Source organism: Triturus cristatus, chromosome 9 (genome assembly GCF_964204655.1).
Source record: "Triturus cristatus chromosome 9, aTriCri1.1, whole genome shotgun sequence".
Taxonomy (NCBI): Eukaryota; Metazoa; Chordata; class Amphibia; order Caudata; family Salamandridae; genus Triturus; species Triturus cristatus.
In genome coordinates this window covers 345,801,573-345,828,132 of record NC_140592.1, presented here as the reverse complement: position 1 = coordinate 345,828,132, position 26,560 = coordinate 345,801,573, and the positions used below count along the sequence as shown (strand labels likewise).

The window sequence follows — 26,560 nt, the reverse complement described above, 5'->3', positions numbered from 1 at the left end:
GTGATTTTCTCAGTGACCCTAATGGACACAGGTTACCATGTTGAAATGGGGTAGACTACTTGTGAAGCGTGTATGGTTCTCAGTGAAAAAATGTCAGTTGAAGTGGCATTTATGTGTGTATATGTCCCTGTAGGAAATGAGGACTCCTATCTTCAGCCTGACATTGACACTCCGGCCACCCTATTGTACACGATATTTCTGATGGAAACTTCTAACTTCCCCACCTTTAGAATATCACCCACGTGCTGAATATGGAAATTTTCTCAGCATTGTTCCGGCCCACGGCTAGGTGGTACCATGCTGCTCCCCTTTGACTTCATTCCGCCCTGGAAGCGGAGTCACATATAAGCATCACCCCTGTGCACCTCCAGCAATTCCTTTCTTTCTATGCCTTTGAATATAGATTTGGTGTCCTGCTCTCTTTTTCATGTGTTTTGAACAATTTTCCAAAGTCAAACCCAGTGTGCAAGGCAACAATATCCCCACCTTAAACGACAGGGTTCAAGCTATGTCGTGACTTTCAGAAACTGTCTGGGCTTGGGGCATGACTCTTAGTCATGCGCTGAATGTGCACTCATGCACCCGACGATGAGCCCGCATCGCGAAGTGAACCTGTACATCGACAAGCATTGAAAGAAGTAACGGACCTCACATAAGTTCTGCTCCAAGTCAAGAGTATGGAACCTCTCCCTATTTCGAGTTTGATACAGTGATGTTCTTGTCAGTCAAAATCATTGGTAAGTCTAAGTCGAAAAAAGAAACATCAGAAGGTGAAGCGAGATTCCACCCCAGCCCGCCACTGTCTATTGAATGGTAACGCGAGGGGGTCATGGTGGCAATTGGTCTGGCTGCCAAACAATCAGCTCGAGGAGCCGATTTTGCAATTGCTCCTAATGCCCTCTAAATTCCTTGAGTAAATGGTGACTATGCAGAAAGCTTAGGCCTTTAATGAGACCATGCTGCATATTTTTGACACTCTTCCGGCTCTGTCTAGTAGGACATTAGGCTTAAAGGATCCAGAGGGACCCTCCATCAAGTTAGCACCTGGATCATCTGTCCTCAGTGCTGTCTGAGCCTCTAGGACCTATATGCTCTGAACTCACTCTGATATCGACTTCCACTCTAGCTACTAGACCTGTGCTGGACCCTCTTTCATCGACACCGATAGCAATGCACCAGTGGAGGATCTGGTGTCAACTCTGATGTCTGACCTGAGCCTAATCAGCCTCGATCCTTACTCGGGTCGCTCCCAGACTCCCCTCCTGTGCACCCAGCCGCAGTACAATCTCATTCTGACAATATTCTGCCAATATAGAGAAACCATCACCAGAGGTTTCATCATATTTTTGGTTCTGTTTCAGACCTGAGTATACCTCCCAGAGATCACAATGGTGCTGATGAGGATGATTTACCCCACATTATGATAATGACATGATGTATGGTCCTACAGGAGGCCAGTGGGCTTGATATTTCCTCTGATATAGAGTTGGTTCTCTCCCTTGGGCCATCAACAGAAGAGAGTACTTCCTTTGTTGAGGTAATTCGGTGTGCTGCTGAGGTCCTGGTTGTACAGTTGCCTTCTGTTGAGAATAAAACTAACTTCCTTATGGAAGTTCTGCAGCCTGGGCTTGCTTCTGAGCCCCCAATGCCATTTAATGAATCCCTAACTGATACTGTGATGGGCACCTGGGCCTGTATTATGATCAGGACTCACTTTCCCTGTTTGTGTCACGGCGCACCGTCTAACCAGTGTGCCGTGCGCAAACTGGAAAAAGAACTCTATTATGTTGAATCCACTGCCTGCTGGGCAGCCGAAAACTCCTGCTGCCCTGGGGGCAGCACATTCAAGTGGAATATGGAGTGGCTGCTTTAAAGCCGCTCTGTTTTTAACTGTGCAGGCGGCAACCTGCTTGCATTTTCAAAAGGGATTAGAGATCCCTCTGCAGGCAGTTGCAGTGAATGATTGCCCCCGTCTGCAATGGGATGTCTGGGGCAGCATGGGATCCCCTTTTATCCCTTGATTGGGCTGCCCTCATGGGGCCCACTGACAGCGCACCACCTTTATCCGGTACACTGAAAGCACCACAAAAAGGGCACTTTCTGTAATATGGCCCCTATATTAGGCGTTGCTCTTGCCAACCAGTGAACATGCTGCAGTTGGCCAGACGCCACAGACCGGTGCCCGGCAACTCTGATTTCTTGACACAGCATCCTACTCCATAGAGTCTGGTGGTCCAGGCTTCTACCAGCAAGCTGAACCTCAAATATGTTTAGGACAGCCCGAGCTCTGCCCCTCAGCCAGGGAGTTGAAAGGGTATTGAGGTCAGGAAACAAATACAATATTCTAATCAGTTTCCTAGCCTTGAGGTTAGTCACCCTGGTTTGGCTACTGTCGCTGATTTACCACACTCTTTGGGACATGGCTAGCGAGATCTTGCCATCGTTTCTCAAAGAATTTAGGGCCTCCCTAGCTCAGACCATTCAAGATGGTCAGCATGAGGCCAAATATGTAATTTGTGCTGGTCTAGCTGCTACAAAATACTTGGATTGTGAGTAGTCTGCACCCGTTTGGTGCTTCCGCCATGCAGGCATTTGTTATGGATATGCCTTGCGATGTGCCCCACTTGTTTGGCAAGAAAGCTGACTTTGCCATAGAACATTTTCAGGAGAGCAGAGCAATGGTGTGTTATTTAGGCTTCTCAACCCCTGACAGTTTCCCAACCTGCTTTGGCCTTTTAGAAGCTATTCAAGGGGGTTGGCATACTGGTAGCTACTGGCTCAACGTCCACCACAGCAGTCGCCTCAATCCTTTCGTAGCCAACAATCAGGTATGCAATTCATATGTCCCCAAGGGCACCAATCTACCAGTTCCGCTCTTCTGTGGCATCAGCAGTCAAGTCGCTTTTGTTTGTCATTCGCAGTGCTCTTCCATCCTGTGGGAGGCAAGATCCAAAGCTTTCTTCCAGGGTGGCAATCCATCACATCTGAAAGATGGGTCCATCAAATTGTACAGCAGGGCTGTGCCCTTCTTTACCTAGCTGACCTACCACAGCTTTCTCCGTCATCATCTGACCTACCACAGCTTTCAGAGGAGCACCTGTCCACTTTACTGTGAGAGGTGCAAGCTGTACTGTCTAAAGAGGCTATCGAGAGGGAGCCAGCCTCTGAAATATGGACGGGTTGATACTCCTGCTATTTTATTGTGTTGAAGAAGGATAGAGGCTCTGACCTATTTCAGATTGTTGCACTCTGAATGCCTTACTGTGGAAGGACTGATTCAAAATGCTCATGCTGACCCAGGTTCTGTCTGTCTTGGATTTGGGTGACTCGATGGTGGCCTTGGACCTGCAGGACACGTATTTTCATGTACAGGTTGTGTAGTTCTATAGACGTTACCTGTGGGTCAAGGTAGGGCTGGAGCATGTTCAGTTTGTCTTGCTCCCTTTCAACCTCAGAAGCTCCCCATCTTTGGAGATTGGGGGTCCTTTGTCTTGGTGAGAGTGGGTCTGAGGCTTCTTTGAATGGTAATCTCCTGCATCCTGCTTGTTGACTACGCCAGGTGGCATAGGTAGGTTCTGTAGTGAACTCTGAAGTCTCAGTGGGTCCAGCACAAAGGAAACCTGTCAGATTCAGGATTCGAAAGAGACTGCAAGAGATCTGCAGTGGTGGCTGCTCAACAGAAATTGGACCAGTGGAAGACCCTTCTGTCTGCCTCCCCTAGAACTGAGGATGGTGACGGAGGCATCCATGCTGGGGTGGGGAGGTCTTCTGTGGGAGGTGGAGATAAGAGGACTATGATCTCTGGCGGCACCCTGGCTCCATATCAATCTGTTGGAGTTGCGGGCCATTCACCTGGTGCTAAAGGCCGTCCTACCGTCAATCAAGGGAAACCCCTAGCTGGATCTTTTCACCACCATCGAGAACGCAGTGTCAAACCATCTGTGCGGTGGAGTTCACAAGAAAACTTTTCCCAGCATTCGAGCTAGAGTGGAGCGCAGGACTCCTGAATGCCTTTCTGCTTCTGCCTTTCCTGCCTTGAGTTCTGAAGAAGATGAGGAATAACCAGACCTAAGTCATCCTAGTGGACCGGTTTAGGTCAGGACAGTGTGGTACATAGAACATGGGCCATGAGCCTCTGCCCTTCTACCACCTCATGAGGCTCTTCTGTTGCAGCAGCAGAGCAGGGTTCTACACCCAAGCCTGAGCAATCTACACTTACATGCATGAAGATTGCTCGTCAGTAGTTGTCTGCGTTCGATCTACCGCCCAAGATCGTGCATGTCATTGTTGCTGCAGGCGTCTGTCTACGAAGTCCGTTTACCTTAAGCACTGGGTCAAATTTGTGGCTTGGTGTAGAGTCCACATAATAGACCCTTAACAAGCCAAACTGTTGGAGATTTTATTATTTGTTTTGTCTTTGGTCCAGCAAGGCCTTGCAGTTGGCACTCTTAAAGATTATTTGGCAGTCCTTTTGGCCTTTTTGTGTTTGCCAGACCAACCATCATTTTTAAATCACCTATTGTGATGTGATGGAGCAGGGGAAATACAAACCCCTTTTGAAATTAATGACCTCATAACTGTAAAAATACTAACTGTTTGAATGCATGTATTAATCAACAAATGCACCTTAAATTAGACACTACACGCGGGAAACTAACCGGCATTGCAAAAATCAAATTTATTTACGAATGTGAAATTAAATTAACATAGGTTTGTGATTTGTGTAGAAAGTAGAAGTAAATTGCATGTATTTCGTTTGTAGTAAAATTATATTGTGGCAAAGAATGCAGATGGTAAGTAAAAAATGGCTTTAAATGTCGCTTATGCTAGGTAACACCTAACATGGGTCATTAGAATGGTGGGTGGTAAACAGAAGGGCTTATTTTCTATGTCTAATTTCTGCTATGTTGTTTTCATATTAGTTCTGTTCAGGCCTGCTAGGCCTCGCCTGAAAATGGCTGCTGCAGAGAGACGTGATTGCGTGCGCCGAATAAAGATGGCCCCCGCGCATGAGCAGAGTGGAAGTTCCAGTCACGAGTGTGTGGCCTATGCCTGGAGTGAGAGATGTCAAGGCCAGTCTGACCTAAAACAAGAGTTGTGCCAAGAGTTCAGCATGAATGCATGGGAACGGATGGGAGACTCGAACTCCAGAAGATGAACTAATTCATGACTGTCGAATAATGTTGCAAATATATTAACAAAGTTAAAGTACATTTGGACTTGATGAATCAAGAGAACTATTGTATGCATTGATTGTTTGCGGAACCGGTTCGAGCAAGGAGGACGATGAGGTGACCATCACCACCCCTCCAATGGACAAATCAGAATGAATGTAGCCCCTAAAAGGTTTCAATTTCGGGTATAGCAAGTTAGTGTAAAGGGTATAAAAGAGCTTGAGTTTACAATGAGGAGGGTGCGCTTATTCTACATTGATCTATTCAACACGACACGCTGTCTGCTGAGACGATTTTTCCTTCTGATGCTGAAAAAGACTTTGTCAAATTTGAACTTCGAACATTGATGGGGAAAAGGAACGAGACCGTCGCAGGATTCTATCCTGGGAGGGAATACGTCCGAGGAGGTTAGAGGGACAGTCAGTCAGTATTGGGAACCTATCCTGTGATCTTTGGTTCATGTTCTGGTGAACCATTCTCGTCATCGCCCTAAGGCCAAGGGTAATGAGTATTTTCCGTTTCTATTTCAATCTTTACTTAAATGCTTATGTAATAATGTCTAGAATATTTGTCTAATAAAACTTTACTTATTCAATTTATTGAATGAATCTAGATAAAATGTCATGCTAACTCTAAAACTGAGGGTGGTTATTATAATTAAAGTTATGATCAATAATTGTTAAAAGGTTTTTAAATTGTGATTGAGCTGGACTTAATCGCCATCAACTGATTCCTACTAGTTGGTCCATCGACCGAAATATCGGAGTACCTTGATGTTTAGACCTGACAATTCCAAAATCAAATGTATATAGTTATTATTTAGGTAACATTTTTAACAGGGTACCCCGTATGTCTTGCAACTCGTCTACTTATCACTGATCCAGAAAACTGAGTGAATGTGTGTTTCGGTGTTATGGGCCCCACCGACGAACAAAGGGTTTTCTGGGTTGGTGTTGTAAGGAAAGGTTTGCATCAGATGTGAAATATTAAGGGTTTAACACGCATGTTCCCTCCCAAACTGTCAGCGGTTAGCTGGATTATCCACCAGAAAGAGCTTTGCCAAAGGTAAGTAATTGTTCTTGTAACTGTAGGTTTCTATAATTGGCAGATAAGGGGTTCACAGGAAGCAATCAAGCACAGATAATAGTTCTAATTTCCTATCCGAGTACTGCAATCTAGTAACGATAATATTTATTAATGTCACCCTGAATGGAGCAGCTGTAGTGTGTGCCTCATCAATTCTGTTGCCTGGTAGCCCACTTTTTGACAAGCATGGTCAGTTAATGTAAACACTTTTGTGTCCGTGATGCTCTCCAAAACTGCTGCTGAGAGCAAATTCGGTCTTGCGAGAGTTCAATTCAACGAGCTATTGGTGGAATGTGGTACTTCCCATTGTCTACGGCCAGTCCGCCACCATTTGACAAACATGAACCTGTGCACAAGTTCACAAATGTGCCTTTTATTTTCATGTCTAAACCTTGCCATTAAAGATAGTATCATGAGCGCGAGGTGGGCCCCAGAGTCCATTACAAGCATGCTTCCATCTTTTGTCCCAGTCACCATGGCGAGGGCATAGTGACCGAGCTAAGAGTCAGGGGAAGCCAAAGCTTCTCTCACTTTTTATGTGCACAGTCAGAAAAGGGCTGCAATGAATTTCCTTCAGTCATCGATCCACAGAGACAGTCACTGGGCGCCAGGGAAACAAGCACAGCTTAACTTCTTGGTAAATCAGGAGCCAATAAAGGTTGGAGGAAACCCTGACAGGTGATACAGAAAGTGGAGAATGTCTATAACAGTCTATTTCTTCACTCAGTAGTCAGAGCCTTTACTTAGGTTGAGATGAAAGTCCTCTGTGTGTCGTCGTGCTTTAAACCACTGTGCTACCCTGCTGTTTTACGGATGTCGACTGTTATGTTATAGAGTGCTCAAATAACAAACAAGCATTGGCATAGCCAATAGGTCTCGCCTTTGGGACCTTGTAAGTGTTTAGCCATGCAACAGTTGATGTTGTTGCACCAAGGATATTGTGCTGGATAACTAAACACTTATAAGGTCCCAAAGGCGAGACCAATTGGCTATGCCAATGCTTGTTTTTGTTAGGCACGGGGAGATTAAGTGATTTGCCTACAATCACAGGATGTTGAGCGTCGTTGCTCCAGAAACCCCATTTCTAACATTGCTTTTTTGTCTTTTGTTTAACAAATACCTAGGTGACCTGCAATAATAACATTCTTGTATCTTTTCACCAGAGAAACTGTCATCATTAAAGGAAGGTTGCTGCAGTGGTTTACGAGACAGCATGCTTTCAGAGGGGCAGTGTTAACACTAGTGGAATAACACGTTTTGTAAAAATGCTGTTTTTAAAAAGCTTGACAGAGAAGCAGTTGCCATTTCAGAGTCAGCGAGCATACTGTTATGCGCGCAAGTTATTAATGTTGCGGTTTTGACGGGCGCACACACAAGCTGTGCATTTATTGTCCTTGGCTCACATGTACTTGTGCAAGCAGCCCGCGAGCCCACAGGTGAGACTCGTGTGGGTGGTGTTTACCCGAAGACCTACCAAGAGAAACTATCTGGAGCTCAGCGATGCTCCCTGCCGCCCCCCATCCACCCCCACACACGGGCATTATTAAACAGTCCAGTGCTGACTGTCTCGAAATGCCACCGTGCGCAGAGGCCCGAGGCCATGGGAGAACCATGGCAGCCAGGTCAGTTATCAGTGTGGGGGGACGGGAAATTTACATATGTTTGTGCTCTGCGCTCAGTGAATTTGAAAACCATTTCCATTGCGAAGCCGAGAATTGAACAAGAGCGGAGCCGGCTGCATGGGCTGCATCGCAGCGCGCCAGCGAGGGCGCATTTGTCTTTTAAAAGCCTCTCAGAGTGCTCGGACACCTCTTCTGTAGCATGCCTTGATGTTTTTGAAATAAAAATATGTGAAATTCGACAGGTTTAAAGCTGTTATTTTTTAGCAGATGAACTGGGATACCTTTGTCCCTCTACGTACCTTGGAAGTGTTATATCAATCAGTGTCTTCCCAAACCTCAGATCAATGTTGCTGCTTCGGTCCAGGGGCAAAGCCTGTGAGATTCAGGGGGTGTGAATCTCCAATTTACCAACTAAAACAAGCATTAGCCGCGCGACGCGGGAAGCTTGTGGTAATGTAAAAGAAAAAACATGCTAGTGATGCGCGCGCGCAGCAGCACAAAAAATTGAAAGTGAGCGCTGGAAGGGAGGCAGATGGCGGCTGCGCGCGTGCACGCGCTTGAACGCAAGCGCTAGGCCACCAAAAGCCTGTGGCAGCACTTTGAAAACCCCAATACTAAATGTCTCGCAGAGCAGCGCATGCGCTGGCTCAGCGAGACCTAAAAAGGCGTCTCAGCACTAACTGAGCTACTAGTCACTGAGAACCCTGCCAGGTTAAATAGAAGCAAACAACCGTGTCTACAAGAGCTTTCTGAACCCCAAAAGTTTCGGTATAGCTATGAGAAAGGGGGCCGGCCATTCCAGGCCTTTGAGGCTCCAACCAAGAATCCTCTTCCTCCCCAATTCACACGTTTAAATCTAGGGATAACCACCAGATTGGCCAAGGCCAAGTGTGGGGACCTATCTGGCGTGTACTAGGAAAAACTGCCTTATGCACTAAACAGAGTTTCTTAAAAGTAATTATTTTCCTAACTGGAAGCCAGTGAAATTTCTTAGTGCTAGGGAAGTTGATTGGTACTTAGGAATCTTAAGACGCACACAGGCTGCCGCATTCTGCAGTTTATTCAGATAATGCTGATGTGTATGCACATACAGACCGTTACAGGAGTCAACATGTGATAGCACCAGAGCTGTAATCACGGTCTTCTGCAAGTCGACCAGAATGAATGGCAAGACTTTCTTGACCATTTTTAGAGTGGCAAAAGCAGCCGAAGTAACTGCGGAAGCCTGATTCACATCAGACAGTTTATCATTGAGAACAACACCCAAGTTCTTAAACAACTTAACCGGGTAGGGAGGTGGCCCGTGGTCAGAAGGCCACCACGAAGAAGACCGGAACGATGGCTGGGCCCCAAACAACAACTCCTCCCACTTACTGGCATTAAGTTTGAGAAAATTTGCAGCCATCCATGCAATTGCAGAAATTGCCAGCCACTGCTTGGTCATCCGAAGTAAATGACACCACAATTTGTGTGTCATTGGTGTAAGATGTTAATATGAAGCCAAAGGAATGGGTTAGGTCAGCTAGGGGTGTGACATAGATGTTGAAAAGTGTTGGACTCAGCTGGGATTCTTGCGGGACCTGCATGGGAAAGAGAAAGCAGTTGAAGAGAACTCTCCGAACATGACTAATTGGTCCCATCCTGTGAGGAAGGAGTTGAGCAACCTCCATGCTGACCCAGTCACCCTGATCCTACCCAGACGATCCATCAGAAGCCCATGGCTCTCCGTGTCAAAGGCTGCTGACCGATCAAGCAAAATAAGGGCAGTTCTCCCTCCCTAATCGAGGTACATTTGGATCTCCTCCATCTCCTTAATAAGAGCCGTCTTCGTACTATGTCCTGCATGAAACCCAAATTGGGTAGCATCCAGCAGATTGTTCGTCTGGATATAATCCACTAACTGATCATTCATGGCTCTTTCAATGATTTTCGCAGGTAGAGGAAGGAAAGAGATGGGCCGGTAACTACCTGTGTCAAAAGGATCAAGTTTAGTTTTTTTTTAACAAAGTCTAACTGACATAGTATTCCAGACTGATGGAAAAGTTGTGGATTGACACACCAGGTTAAACATATCTGCCAGTGTTGGCTCTAAGACCTCAGTGGTCAGAGACGCAACTCTCGGAGGACACTGATCTGTTGACGAGCCTGATTTGGAAGATTTAATCGTTTTTGAGAATACTTCCGCCGCAGGAGGAACGAAATAAGATAATAAAGGAGCTGAATCACCCTGCAAGGAGGAACCTATAACTACTGGAAAGGAAGAATTACGTTGGAAAAGTTACTTTAAACCTCCTCGACTTTGGGGCGGAAAGCAGTTGCTAGGGAGTCACAGAAATACTGACTACGTTCCTCCGTTACGGAGGATCTGTCGATAGTTTTTTTTAATGCTAATTCTCCACTTCCTTTCTTGTTTCCTGCAAGACTGTTTAAGGGCCTTTAGCTCATCTGAAAACCAAGGAGCGGGTGAATGTACTCGATGTACTTGCTTGATTCTGGACCTGTTCTCAGTGTTATTCCCTCCATGGTCACAATCCCATGTGCTCACTGGAGTGTTTTTTCAAACTGCAGTTTCCTAATTTCATGGCTCACCCAAGTGAAACCATTGGGTGAGAAAACCTACTGCCATCTTTAACAGTCTATTCAGAACTGACATGGGTTAGAAGCATATAATTATAGTTAGGGGTATGGACCTTTTCCCCTGTACTTTTGTGAGGGAATCAGACCTTTTGATGTAGCCAGAATTCCTCTGAACAGTAAATCCCATCACTCCTCCATTTTCAGCATTGCAGAAAGCCAACATTTTTGCCCAACAACAGTGGGGAAATGCCCCTCGACTTAGGCTGGCTGTGGCATGCTGCCCTGGCCACCAGAGGGGTATAAGTAGTGCTGCATCTGTCACTACTATGTTCAACAATTCAGCTCATCACTGATAAGGTCCTAGAAAAAAAGGAGACAGAAAAGTTGGGACCGGAAGATCTGCATGGTTGCCACTTGGAAATGGCACTTGGAAATCATGCAAAGTCGGCTGCCAAAAAGGAAGTGACCAAGGAAAGGGAGCAAAGGTTGAGGTTACTGGAAGGTTCTGCTTAAGAGGGCACCCCAAAAAATGGGGACTGCCCAAGAGCAACTGGTCACCCAAGCTCATGATAACCAGGAAATATATCCAAGTTAAAGATCTGCTCCATTACTTTCACAAGTCCAAAAGGGTGAGCTTGTAGCATCCCTGACCCCACCCATGCCTATATTATCAACCTTTGTCACTGGTATGGGACCTCAGGACTGTTGTTTTTCATCCGTCAGCATTGCAGCGGGTAAAGTAGGTCATCTTAGCCCTTACGATCCTAAAGATATTGCAGGTTAAAGTTATGATCTTACACTCTCATTTGATCTGTGGCAAAAAGCCACTTTTGTTATCCTAATCCCCAATATGAGCTTTGAACCCTATAGGTTTGTAGAGTATGTTTGTTAGTCAAGTTATCCTGCTTCTGATTCCAGCCTTTTCACAGGTAACAGAGCGTCTTCAAGTCGAGAAGTTAACAATGAGCGGATCCACGGAACCAGCTTCCATCAAGAAACAGTGGGATTTCGATCCATCTGGCTTCTGATTCAAAGGTTTACTCAAACGTATGGAGAAAACTGATCTTTTAATGTCTCCTGTAGATTTACAACCGTTCCAAGGCAACCAGCTCTTAAATGTGCAGTGTCACTGTGGTTTACTTGGGAATGCTAGGAACTACTCTTTATATCCATTTCTGGTGGTTGCAGCCAAACAGCCAATCAGGGGCTAGGGCTGGACTCTTACTTCTTAGGCATAGGAGGACACAGGACGCGGGTAAGGGACAGACAATCAATCTCATCATCATCATGTTTCCTCTATTTCGGTTAAATAAAACTATAAAAGGTACAATATCAAACATTTACAATAGAGATATAATGACAAACATGCAAATTCATTAAAAAAAATATTTCTAGGTAATACTAAATCATGTGGTAAATTGCAGCCCAACAATACAAGTCTCATCATATATTTAAAATCCATATTATTATAATAAAAAAAGGTTAACAAATAATAAAAAGAAGCATTCCAAAGCTAAAACGATTTGCAAAGGCAGTCATGTGTATATACCTGTAGCAATAGCCATGCCCTTTACAGCAATACTTTGTTTGTGTGTTTTATCTCACAGAGAATACGCCGACATGCTGCAACTAGCTTGCTCCAGAGCAGGTGGACTTAAAGAAAGTGTCTGCTCCTTTGAAAGTTAAGTGAATCTAAACCAGAAGCATACACATTGCAATAAATTGGCTGCAGCAGGGAGTAGGGAGAGGAGATCAGTGCATGGAAACCTACAGGGAATGGGACAGATCGAATGTATGACCACCATTGCAGTTATGAAGCACCCTCAAAATGTTTCGGTGTATCACTCTACAAGGCAACACCAATTGGCCCCTCAAAAACAGTAACTTAGTTAACAGTAAGTCCCTTCTTGCAACCACAGCATGTTGCAAGCAAGAGCTCCTGACTTATTTCCCTGAGGAGAATCCAGCTACCCCAACACTCTGCCACAAGACAACCAACTGAAAAATTGTGCAACACATCATTGGGATCCAGAGTAGCAAGCTACTCACCAAAAAAAGTGCTTGAACACCTCATCAGGGGTAGCAGACTCTATATAAATGCAAACCTTTCATCTTTTTCCCTCTTCTATCCCTTCGCTATCCTTCTCAATCCAAATAACTGACTAACATATCCACTCATATTACTTTCATATTTAAATATACTTATTCACCACTAAACTTCATGGGTTCCAGAGTAGTGTACTACTCGCTGAAAAAGCACTTGAAAACCCCATCAGGGGTAGCAAGTGCTATAAAATGCAAACCCTTTTCCCTCTTCTACCCATCCACTATCATTCTCAATCCAAATAACTGATTAACATATCCACCACTCAAATTATTTTCATAGTTCACTATACTAATTCACCACTAATCCTATATGGCTTCAGGAGTAGTGTGCTACTCACCAAAAAAGCGCTTTGACACCTCGTCAGGGATAGTAAGCGTTATATAAAAGCAATTACATTACAATATCCCATAATTTTTCGATAACTGGCACAGGACAAATACAGCTTAAAGTTCTCTGTCCCTTCTCGTAGACCACTGTATACACCAGCAGCAACAAGTTTAGTGCTACACGGCCAGATCACCTGTCAGGATCTGAAGAATTGACCCAGTTCTTTCAACTCATGGCAACCTATAAACACACTCTCACTCGAGACAGTTTGATTGATATGATGCCACACTAGTGGCAGATACACTCCATACAACTTCGACATAACCTACAATATAGAAGGACTGCAGCCTCGGGGGCCCCACTTCGTACGTGTCCAATCCCTAACTCACACACTTCTTTTATACACAGGAGTGTCTTCGAGGACCAGTGGTATCTCCTCCCTGAAATGCTATTAAAAAGCCTGCTTCAAGGCAGCTGCCACCAACTATTAGTCAAGTCATGGCTAGGATATGGGAAGGGTAGTCACTCACGATGAAAGGTATGCCACTTGGTGTTAAACTCTACCACCCAATAATCTAGAACCCTGCTGGTGAGCTGCATCCGAACAATGTAGAGCAAAAGCCTGTATGCACGTGAGAGTAGTCTCCTGCACAGGAACAAGAAAACTTACCCAGTCAACCAAAATAATGAAATGTGTCAGATGGCGCCAGGAACATTAAGTGCTATTGTCACCAAACAGAAATTTGAATGACCTGAAATGTACTCCTTTCCATGGCATCTCTCGAAATGCAACCTCAAGCATGGTAGCAGGATGTTTCACCTTCTTCTCTGATACACCCACCATTCTCTTCTGCATCTTTTTCTTAAATCTGTTTATTAGTTTTTCACACGAAACAGCAAGAGATGACATTTATGCGTACAGTAGAGCAGCAGAAATAGCCCCCACACCCCCGGTGAGTCGGGTAATCCGAATCAGCTAGGCCATATTCTGTAATACAGAGGGTTGGAAAATAGTCTTAATCAAAAACAAAGTGCAGATACCAGCCATGGTAAAAGTACCGTCATGTAATACATGTCAATGCACATCATGCTAGAGCATCTTAAAACAGAGATCAGAAATGGAACAGGGGAAGTAGGGCATAATCAAAACAGGGACAAAGCAATTAGAAAGAAGGAGGAGAGTAACTGGTAGTGGTATGGTGCCATGTTGCCCCCCGCCCAATGTCCCTTTTCGCTTGGGCTGCTTCTCCTTTCTCACTAAGGCTAGTAAGTGTCACGTGTTTAAATGTGTGTGCGGACTGGTTGCATCAGTGATCTACCGTAGTGTTCCCTGACTATGTAGGGGTTAAAGGATTTTCTTGTTCGTGGTTTCACATTGAACAGGTCCCCAACAGCGGGAGAGTCCACGGAGTTCGTATCTTCATTTCTCTAGAGGTCCCCCCGAATAGCGTCCCAGCTGGCGGCTAGTGGGAGTCTGTGGAGGCCTGTGTAGAGCAATACTCTCCGCCTTCGCCCATGTCAGTAAAGAGCGACGCCATGCTATGGCATGGGGGGCAGCAGGAGATTTCCACCTTTTAGTAATTCATCTTTTAGTGGTTGCCATGCCCCAGGTCTAGAAAGCGGGAGGTGACCTTATATCTTTTGCCTCTACGGAACAGATGCAGAATGAAAACTTCTCACCGGAAGGGGATGTCGCGTTCAGTGCAGCCAGTGAGGATGTCAGCCATTGCGGTCATCATTCTCTTCTGCTTCTTAATAAAATGCGCTATTAACGTATTGCTTCAGAGTGGTATGAGGGAGAAAGATAGTAATTTACTCGACACTCATCTCACAGTGCCAATCTGTATAGGTTGACATAAAATTACTTCCTTGCTCAGAAGCCATCTTTGGCGATCTCACCAAATGAGTGCCTTAACCTCAACATGTACATCTGTGCTCCTTGACGTCACGGCATTAAGGCATCTCGAAGGATGGTGTAATGTATGTTTGAATTTTTTACAAGTAATTAATTTCATGTTAATTAATCTTTGCGTATTTTTGTTCCGTAGCGGGTTGTGGGTTTATAGGGGAATAGGGTGGGAAGTAATTTAATTATCATCTATTTAATATTTTTTTTTAGAAGTTATTAATTAAATATAAAACATAAATATTGCATTTTAGTTCTGTAGCGGGTTGTGGGTTTATAGGGGAATAGGGTGGGAAGTAATTTAATTATAATAATTGTATTAATTGATATTTGTGTAATTAATATGTTATATTAATTGTGTGGAAAATGTTATTAGTTATTAATTGGATATTAATTATTAAATAATTAGTAAATATGTTAATTGTGTAATTTTTTATGAGTTGGTTGTGGGTTGATAGGGGAGTAGGGTGGGAAGTAATTTAATTTTAATAAAAATGTTATACATTTTTTATGTACAATATTTATTTAAAGTTATTTTATAGTATTAATTGTGGGAACTAATTTATTTTTGATTGTTTTTAATTTGCTTGTCAATTGTTATTAGTTAATTAATTGTTAATTATGTTAATTGTGTAATATTTTACAATATTGGCAGTGACGTTTATAGGGGCATATAGTGGGAGGTAAATTATTTTTGAAAAAATAATTATTTGTTAATTAATGTTAATTATTTTGCAGGAATGGGAATACTAAATTATTCCCCTCTGCTATCCAACACTTTCCTACTGTTACACTTGCTGGAGTGGGAATAGTAAATTATTCCCACCCGCTATCCATCACTTTCCCTACTGTTGCACTTGCTGGAGTGGGAATAGTAATGTTTACCCACCCGCTATCCAACACTTTCCCTACTGTTGCACTCACTGGAGTGGGAAGTAATTTTTACATACCCGCTATCCAACACTTTCCCTACTGTGGCACTCGCTGGAGTGGGACTAGTAATTTTTACCCACCCGCTATCCAACACTTTCCCTACTGTTGCACTCACTGGTGTGGGAATAGTAAATTATTCCCCTCCGCTATTCAACACTTTCCCTACTGTTGCATTTGCTGTAGTGGGAATAGTAATTTTATCCCCTACGCAAGCCAACATTTCCCTACTTTTATAATGTAGTGTAAAATATTTTTTTTTAAATAAATATTAATTTTAATATTTCCCGAGTGGGGGTGTGAGCATGGATTGAAGGCAGTAGTGATCTCTGGGGCTCATGTGTGAGCTACAAACCTGCACTAATTGAGGGCGCATCCATTCAGGAACTATGAGGACTCCAACTCCCACAAGGCTACGTGGGAATCAATGCAGCCCATTGGGGCACACGATAATGCCAAACGTAGGGGGATTGGTGGACCTACATGCACCCTTCTGACGATAACGCCCAGGAAGAAGATGTTAATCGAAACACGTCGGCGATGTCAGGTGCTTTGAATGACCAGCGCGCACTGCCTGTACCTAATAAAAGCGTTTGGGGAAAGCTTCTCACACTCGAGTGCGGCTCGCTTTTTGGACATCTCCCCTACGAGCTGGATATATATATATATGTATATATATATATATGTATTTATAACTTTTCTTATGTTTCTACCATTTTATAATTAAATAAAATAATTATTTAATATTAAGTCATATATATAAAAAATGTATGTTTCATTTTTTTATATTACATTTATCATTTATCCTTTTTTAACATTTTTAAATAATTCTAACTATGTTTATATTTATTATTTAATTATTTTTATATTATTTTTAAGACCTTTAAAAAACGATATTTTAAACAACGATATTTTTGTTTCGATATTTTGTACTTACCATTGTAGAGATAGGCTGTCGATATTCTGTCCATCGATATTGCAGACTCGATATTCCTGTAGCTCGATATTCTATCCGTCGATATTGTGTCAGTGACCCGACGCAAGCATAAGTTCAGCTATCATTATTCTGCTTATTAAGGTCTTAAGTTTCTCACTGCTGGTGCATAGCTGTGTCCCCCATTACGAATGTGCTCCCCAGATCAGGATGCAAGGGTGTCTGCTTGCCTCCAAACGGTCGAGATCCTAGAGCCAGTTCCTCCAGTTCGTCTTTCTCTGTAGGTCTAGAGGCAGTACCTTTGAGTTGAAGAAGTCTTCTTACATATCTTCATTTCTGCTTTGTTTCTAACTGCAAAAATTGCAGTGAAGCTGCTGTTAATGTCGGGGTATGCAATGGGTTCAGTGGGCGTTGCGAAAGTTCCCTGTGGGACATTCAAAGCAGTCCCATGGCCTCTGATGCTCAGAAAGCAGAATTCATGCATCCCAAAGTTAAACAAGGCCTCTTATGCTTGTCCTGTCTCAGCATCGCCTCCTTCAGCTCCCCGTCTGATAAAGGTGGATCTGACAGTCTGCAGCACTCTGATCATTGCAGGTCAGCCGGTCCCAGGTGACTCCTTGGCCAATGGGCTCCAGCAACACCCTGCCTCTCACTGGAAGTGGTGGCCTTAGGGAGGTTGCCACCGTCAGCGTACTCGAGAAAAGCATGCAGCAGCTTGCTCAGCTTAATTTTAGACCTTAGCTTTCTTGATGAGTCTAAACCATTAACTGCTTCTACCTTTTTGAGTGGGTATCTTCTGTCAGATCTTGTTACTGCATTGTCCTTGTGTTAGTCTGCTGTGCCGCATATTATCCATTAGATGCTAAATTTAAGAGATGTAAGCTGATCTAGATTTGAGAAAGCATTGCTTTCCCTGTTGTTTTTGTTCTTTTTCCAAAATAAATTGTTCACATCTGGCTTTGGATTGTAATCCTATTCTCTGAACTTCCTGAGTTATTACCCTTCTCCACTGCCCCCACCATGGCTGCAGGTGCGCCCGCATTCTTGAAGCACATTTATTGACACATTATTTCATTCACACATTTGCTCTAGTTGACAAATTTCGTTGAGCACAATCCAGTGGAACTGCCACTGGCAAATGATTTACAATGGCACCCTAACTGGGGCAGCAATTCTGCTCTCCTTATTAATGGGTGGTATGGTTACTGGTGCAATAATCAGTATGGTGGCATTTCAACCAGGACAGCAATTGTTATTGTTTTTCTATGTTCCCCAGCCTGCTGGTTGCAAATTTATGTCACAGCAAATATGGCTGCGGGAATGTAGCCAATTGCATAATTTTGATGCAGTGTTGATTGAAACCACCGGTTTGGCTTAATCTGCAAATTAAAATTATTTGTTACTGTTTGGAATCTTTCAGAGCTATGAATAACGTTAGAGTATAGGTGACTGTGAAGTTGCTGAGTTTTATATTTCATGTGGAAAACCTGCACTTCTTAATCTGATGTTAAAGGGCTCCACCAAACCTGTCTTAGCCCTTAACATCAGACTTCGAAGGAGACAATCAGACTGCTCAAAGATTTATTGCAGAAGGCACTAAACAGATAATTCTAGGATTGTTGGTAAATTGAAGTAAGGAAGATTTGAGCACCAGATGTGTCAGAAAAGTTGATGTGCTAAATCTAATATCCACGTGCAGCATGAGATTTCTGAGGTTCTTGCCCTTCATATGGTGGTTTTAAATAATTTTACTTGAAAGGTTTTTTGGAAATGTATTCCTGGTCCAAAGATTGAGTATTTTAATGTAGGGCCATAGATATTCAATGAGGAATGTCCAATGGAATACATAAACTAATGTGTAATCCTGATGTGAAAAAACAAAAAATAAATCAGAAATGTAGTTCTTGTAGATACCATTATTTTACATGGAATAAAGAAATCTCCTTTTTATTTTCTGTATAAAATTTGAAAGGAACACCAAATGCTTTATAACAACGAATGTTTTGCTAATGTATAAAATATGCCTTGAAGTGGAAGATGGACAATGAACAAAGAACAAGTGCTCTGAACAGTGCAATGTAATAAGCGTCAAGAGGGGTAAATGTTTTATTCTATAGTTAAATTAATGTGCCTGCACAGACTAACTAAAAAAGTTGTACCATATAGTTCCACGTACCATAGCTTTGTTTTCTACATTTATGGGTATTTGTTTTTACTTCATTACATTTAAGTCCAAATTTATCAACACTTTACGTGGGTGCAAAATCACTAAAAGTGATGCAAACTGGAAAAATGTGTTGAATTTTGATAAAGGATTTACCAAAGTTTGCCTAAAGTAACGCAACACAGCGATATGCACTGCTTTTCGTTGCTTTTCAATAAGGGGCATCCCATGGTTGAGACATCAGCACTCCCACGCACTCAGCCATGATTTTTGGCGCACAGCTCTATCTACTTACATTTGGAGAAAGGGCTTATACCTCAAAATACGCATCGTTGAATCAAGTAGAAATGTTTATTTGGTTGCTGCACTGTATTGCATGAAGTAATGGTAAATTTGGCCCTTTGTTTAATTTTTTTTACTGCCAACGTTTTGATGTAAAGTCATAACTGAGGTTATGCACTGCAGGTAGGTAGCTTGCATTTTGCTAACCCCTAGACTTATGTGAATTGCTCATTCAGTGCCAATGTCTGCTGTATTTAATATTTTTCCTCACATTCAATTCGCTGCTATTTTCTTCTAGATGTGGAAATGGCCGGATATCAACTCTGGTCACCATGGACTCCACTAGATGAGTGCTTTCAATGGTTGCGACGTACAACACCCAAACCTTTGTCAACCAAGCACCCGTTCAAGGCCTCTCAGTCCTTTCTGCATACCCCATCCGATCTAGAGGTGCAGCTCTGTTTTCAGGAACTGAGCATTGTTCTGGATACCAGCATCTTAGATCCTGGAATAAACCTTCGGCAGCCATACTACACTTCGGAGCCAAGGATCTTCAAAACCAAGAAAGACGTTCTTAAGCCGCAGCCAGTGAAACTCAACGGAGTGGACTCTGTGTTCGGTAGGATTATCACTGCTCAGGCCCCCAAGTGGACCGGTACTTTCAGAGTTTCTGAAAGATCTGCCTTTAGTAAGATCATCAGCCCTGAACATAAGTGGCCCACCGGGCTAAAGGAACCCCAAATCCAAGTAACGATAGCTATGTGTAAGCAAATGTTGAGGTCTATTTTGTTACTTTACGCAACGTTTAAGAAATGCACCTTTGTTTTACAACATTCAAAATAAAAACGCCAATGACAGGACAACTCTTACGATATGTATTTTATATAAAGTAGTTCATTTTGACAGTTGGCTAGTGGACGAGTACAGCAGTTATTGGTGGGGTAACTGTGATCATGGATTCAGGAGTCAATAAAGGGCATTAATACCTTAGGTGCTGAGTGCCCCTCTTCAGCACTAATCTTTTTTTTTTTTTTATATTTGACTAGATGTTTGTACCCATACATCATAAAAAAAATAACCAAGACACAAATGACATAATTATTTGTCCCAAGATACTAATGCTATCCGAGGGTTATATAGCACAGGTTTAAGAAAGATTTCAACATATGAAGACAATGTGTGTTTTGAATACATTGAAATTAAAATATATTTAAAAAGAGTGTTTGTGTGGGCGTTAATGAGAACACCTGTCCTTTGCTTAAACATAACATCGACCTAGATTTTACAAACTGACAATACTGAATATAATTTGTACCCAGGTCACTGGATCAAGAGGTGGTCTTTTTTTCTGGATCGAGCCTACAACGGAAGCAAAAGCTTATCGCGGCCTTTCTAAGAATTTACAGGGGCCGTACAGCCCGCCCATTGCTTACCACTGGTTGGCTTTATTGTCACTCCCATTTGCTTACATTGAGGGCCTTGTCTACAACAAAGTGACGCAGCATGGTGCCGCAGGCCATTTCGCTGCACCGCGCTGCATTACTTTGGAAGCAAAGGGATGTGTCATATCTACAACAATATGATGGATCCATTTTCTCTACCCTGCACTGGCGCACAATTGGCTGCCATGCATCGACGCAGGCACCCTTGCACCATGGTGCAAGGGTGCCTGCATTGCGGGGACATTGTTTTTGTGCAGGAAAGGACACCTTCCTGCACAAAAACAATGACAAGAGTTGATTTCCACTTTCTATGTTTGCTGTAGAATGCAGCACGGATCGAAAGAGGGAAAAACGAGGAGAAATGAAAAAATTTCTCCTCATTGCGCCTCCCTATTCCTCCCCTGGGGAGGCGCAGCATTCTGCGGCATTTCCAGGTTTACGATTTCTCAAAAATCTGGAAATGCAGCAGAAGCCATGGGTGTTGCATGGGAACACCTTCAGCAATACCCATTGCATACCCCTTTCACGCAAAGTGCTGCTTGTAAAGGGGCCATATTTACAAGGACACTAAAAGCCACGCAGGGTGGCTTTACGTGTCCTTGTAAATATGGGGCAGCAAGATGCGCCGCCGGGGCTTCACAAAATTGGACGCATTGGCAGTGCAAGGGGCTTGTAAATAAGCCCCCAAATGGGGATTTCCACAGAAAAACTCTTCACATTTGAGCCCCTCTCGCTTTGAAGCTGATGACGGGCTTCCTTGGGTCTGCCACTTTCAAGGGGTATCTGTTGGGAACACCATTCTGTCATAGTTTGGTCCACTTTATCAATTGAATCTTCTGGAAACAACTCTGTGCTTCCATTAAAAAAGCATTGTGTTGTTAGTCTCCAGGTTTGCCATGATACTGGCCAGATAAGATTTTTTAGTGCTTCAAGTGACGTTTACCATGGTAGTCATCCCAACAGAAAGGCTGGGCTCGCCGAGTTCCATGTCGATACTACCTAGAGGGAACTGCAACATGAAAGGATACATTATCTAATTGTTTCTGAAGGAAACAACATCCATTGCTGCTTGTGGGGTATTTTGATCCGATTCTTCCCTCCAGGTCCAGTGAGAGGTCTAGGACACTCAATAAACTTACATGCAAAAAAATGGCCAGGCAGACACTCACTCACTCCGGCTGACTTTAAAGAACAAATGAAACACAAATCACAAACTAAAGATCTCCAAATCACTACTGATCCACTGGCTTAGTTTTTTGTGTTGGTGCAACCCTGAACAGTCCTAGATAATACAGCCCTGAACTGAAAAGCCCTCCCTCCTCAGCCGGATAAGCAGTCTAGTTGCTCAATTTATTCAGCAAGTGAAATCAGAATACCTGTCTATATCCCCGCCATGAGAACACCAAAGTAACTTGGTTGGTTACAACAACTCAATTTGGAAATATTTGGTTCTGCGCCACTGTACATGCAGGCTTCCATTCTTCAGCTTGTTTTCCCATTGGGCACAAAGGATACGACCACCCATGGGTATAAATCTGGAGGCGGAGAAAATAGAATATGGGTAACAAGAGATATTGTGAGCGCCCATCTCATATGGTCAAAAAGTGAAATCAGTTATATACATAACATTAAATGCTAAGCAGTTAGGATATCCTGTTATCTGATATGGAACACAGTTAGGATTCCTTAGCAATAATTGTAAGATGCTTGCACACCATTAAAGTTATATTGGTTAAGTATTACACATATACTCGGCACAAAATTCATTTTAAATGGTCTTCTATAAATTAATCAATGATTCTTCACTTAATATAGCTACCCATATTCGTCTTCAGTCTTGTATGGTGCGCCTCCTGGCGAAACGTGTTTCTTCTTAAGAATTCCTCAGGGGTGGATATCGAAGGCACTGATGGGTTTGTTGTCATTAATGTCTGTCAATCATTTCTGCTTGTAATTCGGCATAGCAACATTCAACCTGTAGTGGCTTGAGAGAGTTAGTGCTGTAACCAAGTCCACGCTAATGGCCATGGTTTCCCTGTTTTGACCTTGGTGAAGTTTTGCACTCACTGAAATGGCATCTTAATGTTGTTACACCTTATGAGATCAAGGCACTTTTAATGAACTTTTAATGAAATCCTCTCTCTGGTGGATTGTTGACAAGATGCAAATCAGGAACCATGGATGCAAATTTTGTAAAGTCTGATTCAAGGTACTTTCAGAGGACCGAACCATCTTTCTAGCATGGGAAACTAGGACTTTCCGGTTTTATCAACTGTTAGAACAATCAACCCTGGTTCAACTGCTTTCACATAGAGATGGAGGAGAAGACCATCAATATTTCTGCTTCTTCTCAGAAACTACAAAGTAAAAGAAGCAAAACTGAGTCCTATCCAGGGGCCATTGTGCACCTTAGCAAAGTTGGTGTAGTATATCCTGTCAGTTTATACCAAGAGGTTTTTGACTCAGGGCCCTGTTGGAGGTATCTCTTTTTCCTCTCTCTACCTTCCTCACTTAGCTTCTTTCTCTCAAACGTTTTTGGCTCCAGTGAGGACATTTCCGGAGTTGGGGCAATCCAGATTGTTCCAACAGGGTCTAGGAACGAGGGGTTTTTCTTTGATTTCCTTACAGCCAATTCAAGGTATGCACTTGTGCACCCTGCTGAATTTTCACATTTCGAATTGCTTTCTCCCCAACAAGCTCTTCAAGATGGCAACTCAAGGACACATTGCTCCCATGCTGCAGAAGGTCAGTTGTTGTATGCCATTGACTTGAAGAATTCATAATTCCATTGCTTTGAATTAGGACCTTTGTCATTCTTGATGACATCTCCACTCATGAACTTCAGTCACCAGATTCCAGTCTTTCAGAACGTTCTGCTTTTGTGGCCACACAACGCCAAGTTATGTATTTGAGGCGCCAATCTCTATAGGATCTTTGGAGGACTGCTGGGGAACAGACATGGGGTGCCTGCAAGCACGCAACCTTTGGGCGCTGGCTGGCTTCTGACTGCCTATCAACATGTTAATGTGGAAGTGAGAACAGTCACAGAGACTAAGCTGATACTACACAGATGATCTGTTAAATTGTCGACAATATCGCACCTATATCTGTCATGAATGAGGCATCGTGTATGTAGCCAAATGCAGATAAAAATGTACAAACTCAATAAAAGAGATTTATAAAAAAAAACATGTTTATGCGGAAGTGATATTTCTCCCTACAAGTCTTCCTGCTCTTTATGCACTACAGGAGAGTGTTGGACTATGTGGACACCACATCCATGATCTCTGAAAATATGTGGGGGCACCCCTCTTGCCAGCTTTGCCAACTAGGCCAGCTGGCCATTTATGTGTGTGGTTGGCTGTTTGGACAGGGCATGCAGTTGTAGGCAGTGCAGCTGGGAGGGTGCTCCAAGACATAGCTAGAGTGTCTAAGCCATGGATACTCACAAACATTTTACCGGGGGCAGCAAAGTTTGGTCTTTGGTATGACCAAGGGCCGCACTAATGCCAGCGGGGGAGTAAAGTGGGTGTAGGGGAAGCGAAGGAAGTATATCAAGCGGCTGAACTCAACTGGCAATGTGAAACCAGAAAACATGGGATGAATCCCAGCTTCTCCCCTTGACCAAATTGTGTGACTCTGGGCAATTGTTTAATTTCAATTTCCCTCCTTTTTCTTCATTATAACATATATGAGGACCTCGAAATACATGACTTCAGGATGGCGTGCTGTACAAAACAATCTCCTGGGCTTGGAAGTAATCACTAATGGCAGTGTTGTCAGGGTGGGGGCGGGGGAGCATGAACGTTTCAAATTTAATATTTGAAATCCATCACTTTAAAATATGACTTCTGAATGCACTGCTGTAATTTGATTTACTTAGCTGAAAATGTTTATCTACAGTCAATGAAATACACTTTTTAAATTTTGAAAAGACTATCGTATTTTTTAATGTTTGCTGTCTTTAAAAATTAAGGTGTTCCTAAAGTTAAGAGCCTAGTTTCTTCCTTTTGTTTAACTGCAATTAACCCTAAATTAAGTGCTTACTGTAGATTTAACATCTTTTAATGTTAATTATGTGTCGAGTAAACAGCAGCCCAGTACTGCTGCTTTTCAGGGGGCTGCATGTAAAGGTCAGGAGGGCCGCATGCTGCCCCCGGGCTGAACTTTGAGTATAAAGGGTCTAAGCAAACCTGTCAATTTCCTTGGGTTGGGAGCTCAGCACTTCAGTAGTCTCAAAGTTCTTCTGTGGCTGGGGAGGCTAAGCTGCAACGACAAATGCACCACATTTTGTAAATGCAGGGGCCTCAAGTCTCCAGGCCACATTTCAGCTGATTTGGAAACTCCACCTATGGGACAGAACAAGCATTTCCAGAAGTGGGATCTTATCCATCTGCATAGCCAATATAAACAAGCATTTGCAATGCAATAGGTCTCGCATTTGCAAGAGTTTGAGCTATTAGCATTGTAAATGACAGTGCCTTTTATTTATGTTTTAAAAAAAACAAACTTAAATAAAAAGCATTGTCATTTACAATGCCAATAGCTCAAACTCGTATAAATGCGAGACCTATTGCATTGCAAATTTGCTCTTTTCTCCTTATAAACCTTCCGTTTTCCTTCTACCTGAATGGAATTCTCTTTTCACTGCTCCTATGGGACAGAACAGCAATTTCTCAAGGAGATAGCAATCTTAAGTGCCAGGCCACATGTCTTTTATTATGCTGCCACGGTCTAAACAATTGGAACTTTTGACACCACGCCAGACTTCTTGGGGCAGGGAGGAACTGATAACAGTCAACAGTTGTACATCGGCTCAGTTACTGCTCACACATTAAGCCACGGGTCACGACAAAGGAACATGCAGCTTTGTTATACCCTACATCCTTATATCCCAACTTTTAAGTGTGCTGCCGCAGTCTCTAACAGAAGTACATTTAAGAAACAATTGCAACATTTCACACCACGCCACACTGCTTGACACATCTTTCTTTCTTTTTTGAAGCACAAGGTGTGAATACATTTAAAACAGACTGAACTGATAGAATAGCCTAAAGGCAGCATTACATTTTTAGCCAATTACAACGCAGCTTTCTAAAACAAGCATTTGCAAATCAATATGTATCGCATTTGCGAGAGTTTAAGCTTTTAGCATTGTAAATGGCAATGCTTTTATTTATGTTTTAAATACCAAAACATAAATAGGAGGCATTGTCATTTACAATGCCAAGAGCTCAAACTTGCGTAAGTGCGAGACCTATTGCATTGCAAATGGTTGTTAGAATTAGCTCGATTTAATATTTTTGAACCAAAGCATGTAGTTTGTCTGTTGCTTGTAAATTGCCGTAAAAGAGTGACACCTAGCTTTTTAACACAACGTGTTAAATTCTTGGATTTGTAATTTAATCCGCAGCATTGAAAATCTGGAATTCACTGCCCTGCATTCAGAGTGCTCTTGGTCAAAATGCCAGAACTGTTTGAAGCTTTTACATGTGACAGAGCGACACTTGGTTACAAATGACCAAGAAGAGAAAAGGGGGTGGGGTGGCCGGGAGTCTTGTATTCTAGGGTATAGAATAACTCTAACCATTTATGAATTTTTTTTAGCTAGTCACCGCTGGCTCCCAAAACGTCATAAATGCACACAGCTTGAAGCCAGGCAGCTAATGGTGGCAGGGCATGCAACCCTGCCAGGGTGAGATGAGCTTTGGGCAGCCCTATGCTATTTCGGTCACACGGATTGTGAAGTAGCCCTGCTCCAGACCAGTACTGTCACACCAGCTCTAGTGCAGTCCTGTCCCTGTCACACGCTGCAGCCGTCACATGTGCTCTCCGGTGCAGCCGTGCTCCCACCACGCCAGCTCTGGGGCAGCCCTGGTCCTCCTGATCCCGAAGCGCTGCTGGCTGAAAGGAAGCACACATTCGCACTTCAGAACTACAAGGAGTGTGGAGATCGGGTAAACAAAGCAACGTACTCTGTGCCAGTGAAATTTCCACTTTGTGCCGATG

At 43.1% G+C, this 26,560-nt stretch overlaps 1 protein-coding gene across 2 annotated transcripts in view; it reads left to right on the top strand.

Moving 5' to 3' along the window:
• Positions 1-20,246, top strand: part of FANCD2OS (FANCD2 opposite strand) — a 29,793-nt gene extending 9,547 nt beyond the window's left edge. For both annotated transcript variants that reach the window (XM_085627759.1, XM_085627758.1), the window contains exon 2: positions 19,408-20,246. In XM_085627759.1, coding sequence (XP_085483885.1) covers positions 19,416-19,952 — 537 coding nt within the window. In that variant the 5' untranslated portion in view covers positions 19,408-19,415 and the 3' untranslated portion in view covers positions 19,953-20,246. The remainder of the gene's footprint in view (positions 1-19,407) is intronic.
• The last annotated feature ends 6,314 nt before the right edge of the window (positions 20,247-26,560 follow it).